At 33.4% G+C, this 20,857-nt stretch overlaps 1 protein-coding gene across 6 annotated transcripts in view; it reads right to left on the bottom strand.

Moving 5' to 3' along the window:
- DPH6 (diphthamine biosynthesis 6) overlaps positions 1–20,857 on the bottom strand; it is a 179,224-nt gene that overhangs the window by 134,390 nt on the left and 23,977 nt on the right. For all 6 annotated transcript variants that reach the window (XM_015864893.2, XM_015864901.2, XM_015864898.2 and 3 more), the window contains exons 4-5: positions 2,704–2,777; positions 1,047–1,165 (exon numbers count right to left, since the gene is read on the bottom strand). In XM_015864893.2, coding sequence (XP_015720379.1) covers positions 1,047–1,165; positions 2,704–2,777 — 193 coding nt within the window. The remainder of the gene's footprint in view (positions 1–1,046; positions 1,166–2,703; positions 2,778–20,857) is intronic.

Genomic DNA, 20,857 nt, shown 5'->3' with positions numbered 1-20,857 from the left:
GAATTATACCAGTCATTCTTCGGTCCAGTGGACCACCAACCTTCAGCTGTCTCATAAAAGAAATGGTACTTTAATCATGTTATGCATAAAAATTCATTCAATATTTTTAAACACAATTCAGCATAGAAGCCTGAAATCAATATACTGTACCATATTTATCATGCTCTGTACTTCTCAGCCATATTTTTATGTGGCACATAAAACATGTCATTCAATAAGACTTGCTATAAAACTTCACTTGGACTCTAAACAATAAACAAATACATAATCTTTTTATTTGCTCTATTATACAAACCTGATATGACATATTTGACAATGCAAAGATGTTAATATTCTGGTACACTAAGAAACTAAATTGTAAAAGCCATCTCTTTAGAAGAAAACGACAAACTTGCAGTTTGCTACATATATATATGTGTATATATATATATACATACATATATATGTGTGTGTATATATATATACATATATATGTATATGTATATATGTGTGTATATATATATATACATGTACATATGTACATATGTATATATGTATATAAATATATATATATATATATATATATATAAACACATAGACTTCTTACACAAGCTGCTTTAGCCTCATATAATTACATACTGGCTTATGCTAACTTGTCATATTTCTATTAAAACTTTTATGATTGTTTTATAATATTGTCTAGTCACCACTTTGCATAATCTATGAATACTGTGAATTATGTGTGTATCTTTACTGCAATTCAAAACTAAAACATAACACAAAACTTGCAAAGGAATTTAATAACCATGCTCTGAAGAATTACTTTCCAGATTTGACTTCTCAGAGAAAAGACCAAACTGCATACATGTAGTTATTCAGACATCACAACTGTTTTTTAACTACATTGGTTTGTTTGTTTGTTTGTTTGTTTTTTTAATTTCTTTATGCTCATACCAACATTTCTAATCCAAAAAAGTAGAACAATTTTTCTGTTTTTTTTCTCTTATGTTGTAGACTTGTTCATTGACATTTTAGTAGACAACACTGTTCAGAGTCTGAATACATACCAAAAGCTGCCACTTTTATGATTATAGCTTCAATGTTAGATGATATCATTTCTTTAAGCAATATTTCTTCCTTCCGACGCCAAAGGTAAGCTAAAGGTTGAAGATTAAGTCTTCTGCATCTTAAAAAAAAAACAATATCAAGAAAAAATGAAAACCAAGCATTGTATTTTTTGTACAGAATAATTAATTTAAAATTAAAGAAAATGATAAAGTCTAGCATTAAAAAAAAAAAAAAAAATCTTGTTTTGACTACAATTTACCTACAAAAGATGCAAGTCGTTGATAAATCTGCATGGGAACATAAGGAAAACTGAATGGAAATGCATTTCTAAAACTTTATGAATGCAAATCCATTAAAATCTTAGAAAACAATAACTTTTTATGAACACAGCTAAGGCAAGAGCTACCAGTGTGTGATAACTGTTGTACGTCAGTAAATAAAGTTTGTTGCTCTCAACAGACCTGTGATTTAGATCAACAGCCAATGAAAAGAATCACTAATGTAAATGTTTACAGCTTGAGGTACAAAGTAATAACTCAATAATGTAAATTTAATTATTTGTTTTTATGTATATCATACTGATACAGTATTTGATTATCACAGTAGAGAATTACTAATTTGCAGTATTGATGATTAATCCTTCTGTTAGTTGTCAAGTGTCATCAGCTGGTGATAAAATGTATAATGCCTATGTTCTGGAAGATTTAAAAACATTAAAATATGTCTCAGTGTGCGACAACAGCAAGAGATGACAGTGCCTTCTACTGGGATACAAGTGCTACGGAGCAATAAAAGACAATGAAAAAAATTACCTCAACACTTCTGACAGCCAATGATGACACAAGAGGAGTGCACTTAAATGAGGGCAAGGAGGGGCAGACCCAGAGTCCACCCCTTCTTGTCACTCAGGTGCAGCTGTGCTCACTGGGCTTGCCACAAGTTCTCAACTGGTGCTCAACCATTGGTTCAAGCCATGAGCTGGAAATTCACTGCATTCAAATAACTCAAATGTTTTATTTATTTGCCACTTAAAACTGTTTGACAAATATATGGGATATCTCATCATTACCAGCATCAAGTATTTGTAGTTAAACAGATTTCTAATGTTGACACCTATATTCATAGTTAGCACTCACGTACATCTGATTGGTTTTATGATTATTAGAGATTTTAATAGAGAACTCTGTTGTGAAATTACTAGAAATATTTAGCAACCCTAAATGTCAAGGAGTTCATTAATGTGCCTAACTTTAGCTTATGAATTAGCTGAATCCAAGTAATTGGGACGATTTATGTAAAAAAAAAAAAAAAAAATGTTGAAAAATACATATACACCACCACGGTCTCCGTAATTCATTTCAGTTGAAACTCACTCAAAGATCTGAACCTATTTCAACTTGGAGAGTAATCTCAAACTCTGGTATACTTTCTATTGGATTTTTACTAATAATATGTATCACATACAATGATAATAAATATGTAACACATAGTTTCAGGGGAAAAAATGAAAGAAATGTATTTACATTAGCAAGCAAAATGAACTGGGCATCACAGAACACGAGAAATAAATTTATCTGTTCCAGAATTCGTTGGAAAACAAATGAATAGAACACTTTCCAGAACATCTATGTTAATGAAGATATAATGTGTTCTTACACATCTTCAACTCGAACTCTCTGGTAGTCAGAAAGAATAGCTCCCACAGACACACCCTCCACTGCTTCTCTGTCCTAGAGGAAGACAAGGAACAATAATGATAACCATTGTATACTGATCTAAAAAATAGAGTTTCAGTACTTCTATCCGAAGAATCAACCATGAATAAATAATTTTACGTGAGCCCAAAATGGGCTGCAATGAAGCTGACCCGCATAATGGCCATGACTCCAACAGATTATGCAAGTACCATTCTACAAGTAATAATCACTGTAACTAAAAAACACCAGATTTAACAGCCTATTCTAATATCTTCCTGACACCCTGAAAATGACACACAGCTCTTCACTTAACTGAAATGTCAGCTATCCTCCCTACAAATAAATCAGTAATGTACAATCATAAACATTAATCAAAATGTTAGCATTTGTCATAAAAAGCAGCACAAGGATAAAATATGATATAACATTTGCATGCAACTTACTTAGCATCACCTACAAATTGTAATAAATATATTAAAGCTTTTCCAAGACACTGTCTCTGGAGCCCTGCTTTATTTCAATTACTTAAAATAACAATTCTCTGTTTTCTTCTTGCAAACACATTGAAAATGTAACAATTGGAAATGTACACATGTAAAATATTTCATGAACTTTTGGCTTTTTAAGCTGCTTGGGTCCCAGTCAACGTGCTGTACTCACTTCCTTTCATCAGCGTTACTCCAGACACAGCTCTTTGTTCTTTCAACCAAGGTTAATTGTAACTATACAAGGTAAGTTAAGTTCTGGAGCTGATCAGTTACACATCAACCCTTTGAAGCTTGCAGGAAGACTACCACAAAATTTCGAACTGTGTATTTGTGTACAAATTCCAAAATCAAAACCTGTCATAGTACTGAACTAAAATTTTTCCTTCACATTCTCACTAATTTCTGCTTCTTCAGTGCAGAAATTTTCAGTGGTTCCCAGCGCTAGGATATGAGGCAGTGAGTACAAACTGGAAAACAGGAGATTCCATCTAAAGATCAGGAAGCATTTCTCTGCTTCATGGGTGACAGATGACTTGGCACAGATTGTCCAGAGAGGCGGTGGAGTCTTTTGGAGATATTCAAAAGCTACCCAGGCCCTGGGTACATGGCCCTGTTTACACAGAAGTCACTTCCAAACTCATCCATTCCATAATTCAGTGAAAATAAATTGATTCTATAATTGAGCAACAATAAAAAGTACCACTCCTAGAATTTCAATGGATTTTTTACTCAACTCCATCTGCAAAGAAAGACAGAGAATGTCTTTTCTCACTCAGAAACAATTTTCAGATGGAGGATGAGTATGTATGCTCTTTCTCCTGTATGAAGCCTCTTTAGAGCCTTCAAATTAATGTGCTGCAACTCTCTATAAGGTTGTTTTAAAGTAAAGGTGACACAGGCAAAATCAAATAAACTTTCAAGCAGAGTCAAAAATAATACATCAAATACAGCATCTGAACACTCAACACAATGTAAACTTACTTTCATACACACACACACACAAATAATTTTAAAAAAAAATCAAGTTATTTCCTTTCTTTTTCAAACATATTTGAGTAATAGCACCCTCAGGAAAATTAATGTAGATTACTAATTAGGTTAATTTAAATTCACAGTTAACTTTTAAGTCAATTAAATATTAAGGCCAGTGAATAATAAAGTCATTCTGAATAAGGGTGTCCAAAAGAATATTTAATGCTGTTAAATAATCCCTTTTGGAATTATTGGATTAATTTGCTTGATAATCTATGGGAGAAAAGCTCTTTTTCTATGTAGGTTTTCCATATGACAGGAAAGAAGAATCACCATAGCAATGAAAAAGACTGCTAATGTTCAGAATTATTCAACACGGAAATGCTTTTTCAAGAGTTCAATTTGCTGTTCCTTTTTTCCCTAAAAATTAGAAGAATACACACACTAGGCTCTTGAACTTCATTTATAGTTAGCCCTATCTTGTGTCCTTTACTAAGTGAATAATGAAAAAATGTCAGAAGTACTTATTATTATTATACTAAACAAGCTATATTTTCTGAATAAAGTGGAAAACTCAAGAGGTGGAATCATGTCTTTCAGACCTACTTCTTCATACCTGACAAATGGTACATTTCTATTATGTTATATAACGTATTGGGCTCAGCATAAACAAACATTGGCAAAGGTTGGGGAGTATTTGCTTATTCTACTTATTAAGATTTTTCTTATTTTTGTTATTACTATTATTTTGTTTGTTTGTTTGTTTCCACTAAATTAGCAGCAGTTTGCACTCTATAAACAGAGCTGACTGTAATTCAGCCTTTTTCAGAGTCTTTTACAACACAAACTTTGCCTGGTAAAAAAATTCTTTCATAGTCACACAGTACAAAATAACTCTACTAAACTTATGGGGTAACTTCTGAAAGTAACACCTTCTAAGTATTTCCATGGAAACTACAACAGATACAAAAAGAACAATAACACTACCTGATTTAAAAAGTAGATTTTCAAAAGCTTTTATAAGACTGAGGTATATAATATCCTTCACTAATAGAATGCTGTATAGAAGAAAAAAACATATCAGTTAAGAATTAAAAGAACTAAATTTAAAAGTATTTTATAAAAAAAGAGACCTTCCCTCCTACAAATTCCAAGATTGAGACATAGTAAAACTTTTCAATAAAGAATATAGCAATACAAATAACTCCCACAAGTGGCCTGTGTTTGTGGCCTTAAGAGTTCTGACTTCTACCCTTTAGAAAATGATAGCCACTTCCATGGAACTAAATTCTGAGATTTTGTAAACTCACAGAGAGTGAACAGACCACATTTCAAAATTCAAAAATATCACCAATTAAGCAGATTAGCAATGCTGCCAATGTTTAACGGTCCTGTTTTATTTTTTATGCATGCCTGTTGTTTGTAGTAGCATTATGCTGCAAAGGAAACCACCTCCTAATACAATTTAAAGTTACTCTGAACTTCTACTCTTATGGTAATTTTGAACAGAAATTGTTTGCCAGCCACCTCCACCTTTTATATTATACTGCCATCAATTTTTATAGAAAATAGAATTGTAACTGTTATTTTTGCTGTTGTTGGTTTGCTAATAGGGTCAACTGAAATATTCAGGGCTTTCCTGAATGCTTCTTTCAAAAAGAAATTATTCACAAATGAAATGTTCAGCCACAGTGTGTGAGTGGAGAACAGTACTTAGGAAACTATTTTTAGGGCATATTATCCACACAGTTGAGGAAAGTTCTTATTAAAAATCACATTGAATATGCCATCTATTTTTGTATTTGTTTATTTTTTTTTTAATTTTTTTTTTTTTTTGCATCTATTCATCCACTGAAAAAAACAAGATCACTTCTTAAGTAAGAACTTCTATTGCTCAAGCTACCAGAGGCAAACTATCCCGCAAACCAAAGTTTTTGAAGTATCTCACACACATGCTGCACGTGTAGTCTCAAACTACATTAACTATTATATCATATATAATTTTCCATATGCTTTTACAATACGCATGCTTTTCGTTCCTCATGAAAGATGTTTTTTATTATATTCATAATACTTATCATAGTGCAATGATACCTCTCCAGTTATACAATTACATCTAGCTACAATTAATTTAAAGAGTGGAGGTGTATGAATACTAAATACATACATAAAAATATACATATTCATAAATATATATATATACAATACATAATGAAGACAGTAATGAATGGAAGATCGTCATAGGCTGTTAGCTTGCAAACTATATTAATTCTTATTTAAATATTCATACTCGATTCTGTACTCATACTAGTTTATTTCTTTTAATATTGCATAAGTTTTTCTTGATCTTTTAAAATGACAGTACTTCATGCTATATTTCAGTTCTGGTTAGTATCTAAGTGTAAGGACTTCTGACAGGGAGCTATTCACCACCATCACTTTTAATTTAGTTTTCTTGCAAATACATAGTTCCATCACTATGCAGACAGCACAGTGCCACAAGGGGAAACAATTTACTACTGGTAAACTTAACACCACATAGTTAATAAATGCTTTGCAACAGAAGAACTAGTGTGTGTATATATATACATCTACATACATACATACATACATATATATATATAAAATCACAAAACGGTATAAATTCACCATATAAATTCATCTTATTCAATACATTTCAACAAATCAAGTCTAGTGCAGAACAAATTCAAGAAAAAATTACTGAAGTTTAATAATATTCACAATTTCCTCAACTAGACCAAGTTTACAACAAATACCAATTACAGCAAGGTTTTAACTCAGTACTTCAAGCACTGAAAGAAACCTAGTTCTTCGCTATATTCACGGTGTGGCATTGGAAGAGTTACTGGACAATTTGCAAACAAACAGAAATTACTCCAGAAATAAGTTCCAGATTTAACTGTGACATAGCTCAGATACTACACTTTTAAATATGTAATCTAAACATGATAGATACCATTAATACATGTTGACAAAACTCAGCTTGTGTAGAGCAGGCTGAACTCTGTAGGGAGTATCAGGGATTAGCTCTTAACTCAAAAGCCAAGTAAGCAAGTTTGGGGAAGAAATATGTTAGTCCCCGTGTCTTAGAAAGGGTAACAAACAACATGAAAATGTTCGATGAAAATTAATATTAACTTATTCCAATATCTCACTGGTACAACAAACCAGTTGAAAGTAAAAAGAAATTTTTGCTTCTTTGGAATTTCTGAGGACTACACAAAGTATTTATGTTCAGCACAATATGTTACAAAGTATTTCAACACTATGTAATGTGATAGGCACTAAATGCAAATACGAATACAAATACATGCTAATAATTGTTTATATTCTATTACTTAATATTGTAATTTCTCCATCAAAACTCTAGCAATACTTATTTTAAAGGCAAATATGAAAAATAAGTTTAAAAAAATAATCGAATTAGAATAGATTTTTCTTAGTCACAGTATAACTTGCTTTTATATGCAAAAGATGACTAGCTTCATCTATAAGTGAAATTACATTACTATTACAGCCCTTGTTATTATCATTAGTCCATTCCTATTCATAACATTCATGAAAAATAATCTTCATAATCAATTGTGTTTGAACAACAAATAGATCTTTGCAACTGTAACTGTATTAAACTCCAGAATTGCTGTTTAAAGCTTTAGTTTTGAAGCTATGTATATTTTAAAACAGTTTTATAAATAACACAACTCAAAATTACTGCTTTTTTCATATTATAAATTACTTTCAGCTACATTTTTTTAGAATATAGAATGAAAAATTAAACAGTTCTGTGAAAGCTTCAAAGCATAGCTGCCATGCGCATGCTCACTGTTAAGACGCTTATGTCGAACCCATGCATAAAATCAAAAAAGTAGTCCTCAGCTGACATGAATATAGAATATAAAGAGAAATTTAAAATAATTTAAAATAGCATACTGTGATTTCATTTCTGATCTTTTTTTCCTTATTTCAGTAACTGAAATTCAATTAAAGACAGTGATAGTAATAAGTAATTATGTCTCCATAAGCACCGTAGTACACAATATCGATAGAGGTATTCCACTAGTAAGTAAAATTGCAGTGGCATTAGTACTGAGGTTTTTTTTAATTTCACATTTTAATGCCTTTACCTGACCTTCTCAGACTTCAGCAAAATGAAAATTAGTGCTAATGTTTTCAATTTAATTAGTACATTACAAGCACTGTAATTATTAGTGGGAAATGTTATATTAATGAATGTAAAAGTTAGCAGTAAATTACCTCAGAGTTATTATCAATTTCCCAAGTTACTGCTCCTTAAGATAACCCTCTCCCTATGGTCCTTCCAGTAATTTTTCTTTGCCTGATAAACATGATGATTAAACAGCACGCAGTGCAAACCTTTGATACTTTTTAAATTAAATCCATGCCCAGCCTAAGGGCTGTGTCTGATTTCAACTAAATGTGTCAGTTAATCAGATAAAAAATTATCAGCAACTAAAAGAAACAGCAGCCTTAGGCTTCATCAGTGTCAGGGAAAGCTGAACAAAATAAGACATACAGACAGTATCACATTATGAGTAAAGGTTACTGTTGAGCATATAATAGCACAGAACTTTTCACCACATTAATGATGTCCATCTTAAACAAAACATTGCACACAGCAAGCAAAAGAATACTTAAGAAAGAAAAAGTGCTAGATCTGTGCATATATGTGCCTGTTTACATGGATGCAAAAAGAAAAAAGAAAAAAAGAAAGCTTGAAGACTCTCACTGATAAAAATGGGAGAATATTGCTAAAAATTAACTTCCTATAGGAGATATGTATAAGATCTGTATATGTAGCTGAAGGATTGTTAAACTATGTTTAATTTTTTAAAAACTGCTTCTTACTTTCACCAAAACAGAGTTTATTTTATGGCCAAGATGTAGAATAGATTATCTCAAAATAAAATTACCTTTCTAATTAATATCCTCCTTGAAGCTAGCGTTAGTAACAGAAATTGTTATGAGTGATTAAATTAAAGCATAAGGTCATTTCTATCTAGATTACAAGTGTCTATAATTTGACAAATTTTCAATTAAAGCACAACATATTTGCAGATATGTGACACATAAGTACACATTAGCAACAAGACTTTTCTACAATTATTTGCATGGAAAATTCTTACATACAAGATTAGACTTATAATTTCTAAAGCATTCTAAGACCAATGACTATACGCATTTCAGAGTATGTGATTTTTGTAAGTTTTAATATGTATTTCAGAGACAGCACAAAATTTATTAAAGACGGTAAAGAAACATTCCTGAGACCATAATTGTGATTGTGAAAAGCCTACTGGCTCCTAAGCTTCAAAACAGGTTTCTATATCCACAAAGGTGATCAATAAAAGCCTATTCATTAATCTGTTCCCTTGCATAATTAAGTTATTTTGAAAACTGAAGGTCAAAATTTTATAAGCATTTTTAAGCATTTTTTTTAAGCACTTTATAAGCATCTGGACATTAGGAAGTATTACTTCTCGGAAAGGGTAGTCAGGCATTGGAATGCACTGCCCAGGGAGGTGGTGGAGTCACCGACCTTGGTTGTGTTCAAGAAACATTTGGATGTTGTGTTGATGAATATGATATAGCTGGGAAGTATTGGTAATGGTTGGACTAGATGATCTTCTAGGTTTTTTCCAACCTTGATAATTCTGTGATTAAGATAGTTCCTTAAGTGGAAAGCTACAATGCTAATATTCAGAACTTCTAAGGAGAATGAGATACTATACTTAGGAAATAGCAAATTCAGTATTTTCATTGAGTGGAATTTAAGTAGCAGTAACAGTAGCAGAGGTATTAGATGTGTGTGATGGTAGGTAGTAGATGCAGAAGAAAGTGATTATCCTCTTTCATCAGGAAGAACATTCTTCTCACTTTTGGAATCCCTCAAAATAAAAGAGATATAAACCAGGACAAGCAGCAGGCCACTCAGATGTGGAAGACCCTGGACTGCTTGCTCTGTGCAGAGATGCTGAGGGAACTGGGTTTGCAGTTTGGAAGTACAAAAGCATCAGGTAGAACCTAATGCGGACCTGGCAGAACTGATGAGAGATGAGAGGATTACCAAGAAGTAGGATCTTCACAATGCTGTAGGCAGAGAGCATGATGGACAAGAGGTGCAAGCTAGCATAAGAAGCTTAGATGGAACATCATGCAGAAAGCATTGTAGCAGTAGTAAAAAAGGAAATCCACAGATGATGCGCAGTCTCCATCTTTGGATGGTAAGCCCTGAGCAGCCACATTGGACCTCATACCTGAGCTAGCACTGGTTAGGAGTTTGGATTAGATGATCTCCTGAGGTTCCCAACCACATGAATTTTTAAATGATACTCATTTTTTCTTTTCCTATCAATGAAATCTGAGTGCTGTTGACAACACTGTACTAATGAGAAAGGGAGTAAGAGAATTATGGTAATTAGTGTCCCCTTTCTAAAAATTTCATGCTTTTTTGCTACTTTATGAAAAATAAAAAATCATATTTACTTTATTCTCTAGAGATGCTTCTTCACTGTATTCCACAAGCAGGTTTTTAACAGGTTTTAATAGCACAGAAAGAGACAAGTCAAGAGATATCAAAAGACTGGACAAGACTGAGAGAGGCTGAGAGAGACTGAGAGAGGAGTAGCTTTGAGACAAGCACAAAAGGAACTCAAAACGGAAATCCTCAAAAGAAACAGAAAAAGCACGCAAACAGAATAAGCCTCTTCAAACCACAAAGACCTTAAGAGTAATGACCTTCTCATTCATAAAATCAATCAACTCTCGGAGACAAACACAGTCCCACTTAACAATGAAAAAATAACTGCTAGCCAAAATACTGCAAACCTCTTTCCTACAGTTTCCACATTGCACCCACAAGGAGATGCATGTATAACACTTTCAGCTCTACTATTAGCCATCAGTTTGTGAGCTGGTTCAGATGATAACTCCCAGTGTTCTACATAATGTCATGATGTGGAAAAGAGATAACAAAAATCATAAAACCATGAAACCATTTTAGTGTATGAAAAACGCTGTGAAGTCTAGGATATTGAACATATTGTATATGTCCAATATATAATGATATCATTAATAACAAAAAACAAAAGGAAAAATCAGCCTCTTGAAACTGCCCTGTCAAAATGATCGGTTATGACTTCAGAAGGCCTCATGAACATTAAGAGGTCTGCTTGCTGAAGCCAACAGAGTAATCGACTGGGGTGAAAATAGACAGTTTCATAATCCAAAATACTACCTGCTAATAAGTACACTGGTATAGTTCACAGAAAAAAAAACCAAAAAACAAAAAACCTACACTTGTTTGAGGAAAGAAAACTTGTTTGCTTTTTAATTAATTATATTAATTAATTAAACAACAATAAAGAAGTAGTAGATTGAAAAATCACCTCCGTTAAGCCTTTTAGTTTTATTAAAATAACATTAATTCTATATTTTCAAACAGAAGCTGAAAAGTAAATAGCTTTTTAAGTTATATGTTTAATGTCTCCCTCTCTGATTGTTGATCCTAATTTTACAGGATATGGGATAGTATCCTTTTGCATTACTTTCTTAAGGAAGTACTTTCTTAAGCAACACAGCTTACTGAGAGATGCAAAGAAAGGTCACCACATACTTGACTTAAACACATACACAAAAATACTGGGCTCAGTTCTACTGTGAGAGAAAAAAAGTCTTCCAATTTCAAATTGAAAACCACTGTATAGTAGCATTCTCTAGATTGCTATAAATTTCAAGATCTTACAGATCATTACAAGTCATCTTGAACTTTTCCATCATCTGTTCAGAGACATGACACAACATATATCTCATGGTTTTATTCCCTAGGAAGAAGTAATTCAAAAACAGGGGTGGAAATGAATTTAATACAGACATTAAATCCCTGTGTGAACACCTCCATTAAGAACTTTGTTAGTCTTCAGTGGGCTGAGCCTGACTCATGTACAAAGCAAATTAATTTTGAATAATAGTATCTATACAGAGAGATAATAGTGCGTAACTGTGTAACTAATCCACCTTAAAAGCTAATTAGGTTCATTTTAATGAATGCCCTACGTAGAGCACAGACACACACAATAATACGTTTAAGCGTAACTGTTGGCATAACTTCAAGAGTTTTACAGATGCAATTACTGAAATATTGCATGCATATACACACTAAACTGATTAACTGAGTACGTATTCATCAGCTCTCGGTCACAGCTTTCAGTATCTAATGGCGATCTTCAATAACCACATTTAATTACTGTATGGTCCTCTTGCTACCTGGAAGCTCCAAAGACTCCCTGAGTGCAGGAGCATGTTTGTATATACATGAGCATATGTACATAACAGTAAATGTAAAAGGAATCATGAGACCGAAATAGCATTCTCCAAATCTAATATCAAGAATTTGAATGAAATATTGAAATACTTCACTTTCAAAGTGTTAAAATTAAGTTAAGAATAGTAAATACATAAATTCAGGGCAATCTTCCACTACAGTCAACTCAGCACACCACAGCAACAGGTTTTGCTGACATACTGTTTTCCATTTAGCTCCACGTCCAAAGTGAACAATTACTCTTAGGAAATGCAATTCATTTACTAATGACTTTTAAAAAATAAAAAAAAAAAGTCATATCATAGACTAAACATTTTCTTACATTACAAGTACTCAGTTCTGCATAGGAAGAGCTTTTTGGAAAGTTATCTGATTTCACTTTATTTTTTTTTTTTTCCTAAAGTATTTAATTTAGATCAACTTTGAGATTCACTTTTTATAAGTAAAATGTAATACTAAAAACAATGCATGTAACTGGCCTACCTGTTCTAAAAAGTTTAATCAGTAGTTTTCTTACATAACTTTAAAATGTTTTCGTTTTCTTTTGTTTTAGGTTGGAAAAACCGTTTACAGTGAGAGTGGAGAGGCACTAGAATAGGTTGCCCAAAGATGTGCTCGATGCCCTGTCCCTGAAGACTTTAAAGGCTAGGCTGGATCAAGCCCTGGGCAACCTGGTGTAGCTGTGCATATCTGTTCATTGCAGGGGTACTGGATTAGCTGGCCTTTAAAGGTCCCTTCCAATTCTAAGGATTCTACAATTCTATAAACAAGTCAAATGAGTGCACAGGAAGACTACACGCCACCAACAGAAGCAACAAAATCTCTGTCAGGAAGACAACAGTCTGCAGCTGAATATGCAAGTGCACACAAACCAAAACAAACAAAAAAATCCCACATTTTGTGCAGAGATTTGTTTTCACATAAACATATGTTTCACCAGAGAAAACTTGCCTGCAGACACTTCCTTCTGTAAATCTTATTTATAACATTACCTCAACAAAGAAAGATTACTTAATTTGATAACCAAATTTAGCACGGTCAACTCCAGATTGAATAAAAGACATTACATTGTAACAATAGGTTGACAGTGAACATCTATAGAACAGTTAAGTAGTTATACATGCATGTTTGTTCCCATGCTAAACTGGGAATTTTAAATTTTGGTGACCATAAGTGCAATTATTTTGCAATCAAAAGCAATTATCTCAACCCTTATTTTCATAAAAGGCTGACAATAAGTTTTTAAGCACTTCTTATGCATTTAACTGGAATCAATAACCAATGACTTTAAGTTAAAAAAATTGCAATAGCTAAAACTGCATGCATATTTCCTCAGAGTAAAAGAATAATAATAAAAAGTTGATCTTATGTATTTAAGTACTTGCTTTCATATTATCAGATCAATGGATGGCCAAAGACAAACCTTTACCAAATTGAGGTAAAAGGAACATAAATTTGGATCTTCTCTTGACTAAAAACACGCATGATTTAGATACTGCTAGTCAGCTCCTCTGCATCATACTCTCTGACTTCTGACAAGCCAGACTTTCTTACATTTACACTTTTAGTAGTATTTTTAGCAAACCATTAAAATAAGTGTTCAAAAGCAAAGTTCTTACACATGCACACAAGTTTCTACACAACTTCCATGTGGACCAATTTCTAGATGGTAATGGCAGTCTGCCTCCCCATGATGAAGACAAATAAATAAATAAATAAATAAATAAAAAATCCAGTACAGCACCTACAAAACAGACTCAATGGCTTGTTCTGATTAGCTGGGGTATACAGCATGGCTCTTCCCCGTGACCAGGTACTGGATAGATGGATGGTTCAACTCACTAAGTCAGTAATACAGACACATATATGTTTATACATATATATAAAACAAGTGACTTGCAAAGCAATTGCTCAAAACTCATCAATCTATGCCCAGCCTTTCCCAGAGCAGTGGCTGCACCCCTGAGCAACTTCCTACTGCTTTTCTAGCTTTTTTTTTTTTTTTTTTTTTTTCCACATCATGTCATATGCTTTGGAATATCATTTTGTCCATTTCAGGTCAGCTCTCCTGGTTCTTTCCCCTCCCAGTTTCTTTTGCCCCTTTAGTCCCCCTCCCCAGCAGGTCAGCAAGAGAAGCTAAAAAACTTAAATTTCCTTCACTCAACAGCACTTCTCAGCAACAACCAAAGCCAAAACAAAGCACCATACAAGGCAGTATGAAGAAAAAAACCAGCTCTGATCCATCTCAAACTAAGACACGTTTTATAAGAGTAAGCGAATTTCGATTTAGGATTGAGATAAAAATAAAAAAGTTATTCAGTGCAATATTTGGACAAGTCACGCAAACATTGTCAAAAGTTTTCATTATTAAGTAATAATATACCTGAGATGCTGATTACAATCAGAGCACATTCATTAAAAACTGCATCACCTCTCAGCAAAGTGTTAAAGTCTCAATTTTTAATATAAAGCATGCATTATACAGGAGATTATAGCAGTAGCAATGGGTTACTAGAATACAAATTTCCCTGCCAATTAATGCCTAAGAAGAAAGGTGCCTGCAAATGTAACATTTACTTAATCTCATTTGATATTACTCTAATGGGAAACTTTAGGCCACTACAGACAAACAGCTGTTAGCTTATATCTCAAAGGCTGAACTTAAACAACCTCTCATGGTAATCTATTCTGGTATTTCACCACACTCATAGTTAACAAATATGTTTTCATATGCTTAACTGGAACTTCTCGAATTCCAACTTGTACCTGCCACCCCTTTATTCACTGCTCACATGCAAAGACAGGCCTGCCTCTGTCTTCTCTATGTTCTCTGAATAGGTACTTGCAGACAAACATGAACCATTCTTCTGTTTGTAAGACTGAACTGTCTTCTTGCATGCTATGTGCATCAGCACTCTGGTGATCAATTTTTGCAGCCCTTCACTGAACTCACTCCAATATGCCTACTATCTTTGTTTTACCAGAGAGCTCCAAATTGCACACACAAGAGTGCAGGTATAGTTACAAGTGCCAAGCAGAGGGGAAGTGTTACTTTCTTAACTTGCTACCTACAATCTTACTAATAAAGCCTAGTATGCAGTTGGCCTCTTTTGTGGCAAGTCTCCTCATACGCAAATAATTTTATTGATTTCCAATCCCCAGCATGAATGAATCTCTGAAGTATCATGCAAAATCTCATATAGGATCCCTAATAAATATTTACATTTTCAAATTATTACAGTGACAATCTACTCTAGATTAATATGCTCCAAAATATCCCCATTGTCTGCACTGACAACACAGAGCTGAGGTCAACAAGGTTTGGAATTTTTTTTTAGGACTGCTAGGAATCTCAATAATAGAATACCATAAGTTTATTCCACATTAAATTACTACATTTTTTACATCAAGTTAATAATGTAACACATTACACCCTGAGGTGTGGAAGCCATAGTGGTGAGTCTGGTCTCTTTTCAGTAGTGCGTGGGGATAGGTCTAGGGGTAATGGGATGAAAGTACAGCATAAGAAGTTCCGCACAAATGTGCGGAAGAACTTCTTTACAGTGAGGGTGACAGAGCACTGGAACAGGCTGCCCAGGGAGGTGGTGGAGTCTCCTTCTCTGGAGATATTTAAGACCCGCATGGACGCCTTCCTGTGTGACATGGTGTAGGGAGCCTGCTTTGGCAGGGGGGTTGGACTCGATGATCTCTAGAGGTCCCTTCCAACCCCTACAATTCTGTGATTCTGTGATTCTGATTCTGTGAATATGTATAAATTCTTTATCTTTTCTGTCTAAGTATCTCAGATCCTGGAAAACACTATGTCCAAGGGCTTAGGAAATGTCACCAAACAAAAATGAATTAAATGCAGACACACAATTGCCAAAATGTTCTACTGCCTATGCAAACTTAAAGCAACAATGATAAAATACTCCTTTAAATTAAACCCCCTTTTAAAATGATGTTTTTCTTGCTAATTTCTAGTACAATGACCCTACTTAAAGCAATGCAGTCCTTTTAGCTTAATGGTTACTATTCCAGAACTCCAATGATGTAACTGCCAGAACAGAACAAAGGTTCTTCTCATTTCCTTATCACAGAAGAAACAATTATTCTACTATATAGTCTCAGTTCCAAATATATATCCTCAATGCAGCCACCTAGTCACAAATCCTTTTAGACTGTCTATGCCTACCTTGGTTTAGAAAGGATAACCTATGTGGAACAATCGTCTAATAATACATTCTCAATAACAGAATTCTCACATCTATAATAAATACATTTTTGCAATAGCTTAAAGTTTATGTATAGAATTAATTAAAAAATAAACACTTGAAACAGGAAGGAAATAGAGTGCACCATCAACAAATAACACAACTTTCCTCCTTAAAGAAAGCATGTTAGATGTGTTACCAAAAAGTTCCACTCAGTACAGCAGTATACAACACTGATCAGCTACAGCACAGGCATGTAGATTCAGAAAATAATTCCTTTTGTTTATTTCCATGGTAATAACAAGAGATACAAATAGCACAACAATACTATCTGAAAGAGCAAATTACCAGCCACAAAACATTATTTTTCAATATAGCTGCCACCATCAGCTATGCATTTCTGACAGTAATGTACAAGAGCCTGCACTCATAAGATCTGCACCAGCAGAAACAACCCATTGTCACACGTTGTTCTATACATGCACTTCCATGTCAGATGCCATTTGGTCAGATTGCCCCTCTGCTGCCATCTGTCGCGCAGCAGAAAAATATAACAGGATATTTGGTGGGAAGGTTCTACCTCTACTGCCAGAGCAGCACCATCCTCTACTGAAATTGTGGGCCAACATAATAAAATAGGAGGCATTACTTCTGGAGCTGACACTGTAGAGCATTTTTGTCTCAGTCATAACTGGTTGGATTAATCCCAGCACAATATCCTTAAAATCAGTGGCAAAAATCCTAAAAACTGGTAGGCTTCATTTTAAACAGGTTCCCAGAATGGAGTATATTAGGAACCATCCAAACCAAGTCTGATAACAAACTGTTATCTGGTTTGACAGTGTTCATACCTTCAATTCAGTTTTTAACTTTTCCTAAAAAGCCTGAACTGTTAATGCCTGCCAGAGTCTGACTAAGTTGGCATTATTAGCATGACAATATTAAAGGACAGAATAGAATTAAGTTTGAATTAATTTTACTTTTTAATTTCAGATATTTAGAATCTAATATTCCACAGTTGGCAATGTTTCTGCAACAGGGCAGCCATTCACTGACTCCATGTCTTGTCTCTTCCTATAATACACTTTATGCAATCCATAAAATTGGCCACTCATTTTAATTACAAGATGCAGGGCTATTTCCCACTGACAGATCCTCATTTCCTTTCCAGAACATTGCCTTTTAATTTCTAAATCACTTGTGTGTCATTGTAACTAACAAGTAGTCTGGGAATACAGCACCGCTTGGATGTTCTAGATCAATCTGCTTAAAGCAACAAACTGTTCCAACAGTACACTAGTCTGAAAAATCCTACACATAGCAGAGAAGTGCTAGTTTATGGCTGAGTAAAAGATAAAGCTCAGAAAAATTAAAAATGCAATCAATTTACTATAAGCAGAAGCATGTTTTTCAAGAAATACAAATGGACTGTACCATAGAGTAATTCAAGTCAGCCTCCTCCATTTATACGGGAGCCTTGAAATGGGGATCATTCCTGTTCCCTATGGCACTGATCACATACAGAAGGACCAGAGCATCTGGATGCAAGATTTCAGACAGCAACATGATGGCTACCACATCTTGGTTCTGTTGATAACCAGCAGCAACACACTGAGAAGAGTCTGCTAGTTATTAGCTAGTTGTGACTTACAAAATAAATAAATAAATAAATAATACCGGATTACACCGTAATCAAAATTGTCACTGATGAACTTCATTCAGTACAAGAAGTTTTCTAATGTATCAGAATAGGTCCATGTTTTTGCTTAAATCTAACAAAAAATCCCATCAATCACGGAGGATAAACATTATGTTATATTGTAGAAGACTATCAAAGAAGACAGTGAAATATCGCACAGCATGTTCTCAGACTATACAAAGATATCTTTGTATACATTACTTTTATGATTCAGGTAAAATTGTTGCATTTCATACAACTTAAAATGCTAAACTAAATCTCTAGCAAATCACAAACATATGAAAAAACAAATGAAACATTCATTAAAACAAAATTTTAATGAGAAATGCAAAAATTACCTCCTATTTCTGTCTAATTGTTGGAAACTAGCTTTCCATTAGTGGAAAATCTCTAAAAACACATAGGCTATGGCCAACCCCAAAATAAAATGCTATTTGATACTATTAGAAAGCTGTGTTTTTTGTATAAGATTCTGTATTGAGTAGCCACTACTAAGTGCAACTGCATAAGATGCTGCACGTAGTTCACAGTGGTGTTTTTTTTTTTATTTTAATTAAAATTAAAGTTTAAAAAAGAGCAAAAAGAATACTCCACAACCTGACAAGCCCCAGTTGCTAAGCAGCAGTTTTACACCTCCTTAAAAATATTATACTAATGACAGACTATCATTTGTACTCACTGATGGTAAAACTAATGATAAATTCATTGTATTTTAGTATACCATCAGAAACAATATTATTATTTTTTCCAGCAAACAAAACAAAAACAGGTTCTATTTCCCTTCCAAAAGTATTCTGGATTAAGCAAACTGCAGAACTCAAAAGTTAAAACTGATCTGACTATAAGAATAAGCACTATAATTATTCTTTAAATTCTATTAAGTACTTTAACTAATCTTTAAAAGCTCTAGTTCTGATAAAAAAAAAAATTACAGATCTTGTTTTTATGACTGCAGCGTTATAATATTGCTCATTCTGTTATAATACAGCATATATACTCCTTCTGACGACTATATACTAAAAATTTCTGTTTTCAACTGCCAAAAAGTCATATATGAAGAAACATGAATATGTGTCAAGAAGCGCATCTTCAAATATTTGGAAAGACACATTTAATACAAGGATGCTTATAAATTCAAATTTAAAGGATTATTTGATTTCAAATCTGCTTAACTTGGAATGCTTTGTTGTTGGGTTTTTTTGTTTGTTTGATTAAATTCTATAAACATACCATGAATTTATAACCCTTCTAAATTTTACACTGTGAACTTTACTAATAGCTTGAAAAGAACAGTGGTGCTTGGGAGCTTGCCTCATCTCCTTGATTTTTGAGGTCTTTTTTAGCAGCAGGATACTAAGAACACTCCTTAGTCTTTTTTTGCAGTCTGAACAAAGCATTTGAATCAAGATAAAATCACTACATCATGAATGTTAATATAATTCTGAGAAAAATTGTATCATGTGACTCCAAAAGACCATCCCTTCAGGGAAAAATATTGTGTTAAAGTGGATTATTCTCTTAGTTCTGTAATGGAAAAGCATTCGACCTAGTCACCAAAAGAAAAATCAAAATATACATTTAAAGGAAATATTGTGAAACGGATAAGACAGAAACCCCTCAGAACTGTAAAGAAATGCATACATTTGTACACAGATGTACATATATACACATGTGCACACACAAAACATATATATATATTTTAATGTAATTCTCTCTGCATATGTTTGTCATCTTTAAATTTTTTTCAATTAGGTATGTATAAGCTTGTGTAGTTCTAGATATATTTTGCAAATATAAAGATACATTCACATGAACTGTTCTTTTGCGACAATTACAAAGAATATATACAACTCAGCTCTTTGCAAAAAAAGTTGGGAATTTTCTTTTTAATTTTCTGAACATTTTGTGCCAGACCATATTCTAAACAGCTTTTACAAAGTGATAATGTTTCTCTGACAGTGTTTTGTGTACTTCACATAAAATTAAATCTCAGCAAACCCTGAGAAAAAGAAAGCAGAAAGCTAAGTAATACAGCATGTTGCTCTTTTTGACCCACAAAAGATTATCAGTTATTTTAGAAGTTATGACAGTTTTCTCAAGTCCTTAAGGAGTCTGACACCATTGGTATAGCATTTAACACCGCATTTATGGTTATATTACAATACAATAAAACAGCAGGAATAGCGTTTGTATTACTTGGGAATTGTATTCCTTAGGGAAAATGAACAGTCCTGCTGTAAAATAAAAAAAAAATTTGACTTCTTCAAAATGCAGAAAAATCACTACACTCCACACAGCGTGTGAACTATGGGATAAATTTCAGAATATGTCATCAAGTGCAATGACTACAAGATTTGTCTCTCTAATGGAAAACTGCA

Source organism: Coturnix japonica, chromosome 5 (assembly GCF_001577835.2).
Source record: "Coturnix japonica isolate 7356 chromosome 5, Coturnix japonica 2.1, whole genome shotgun sequence".
In the NCBI taxonomy this organism is placed as follows: Eukaryota; Metazoa; Chordata; class Aves; order Galliformes; family Phasianidae; genus Coturnix; species Coturnix japonica.
This window is presented reverse-complemented; position numbering and strand designations above follow the sequence as displayed.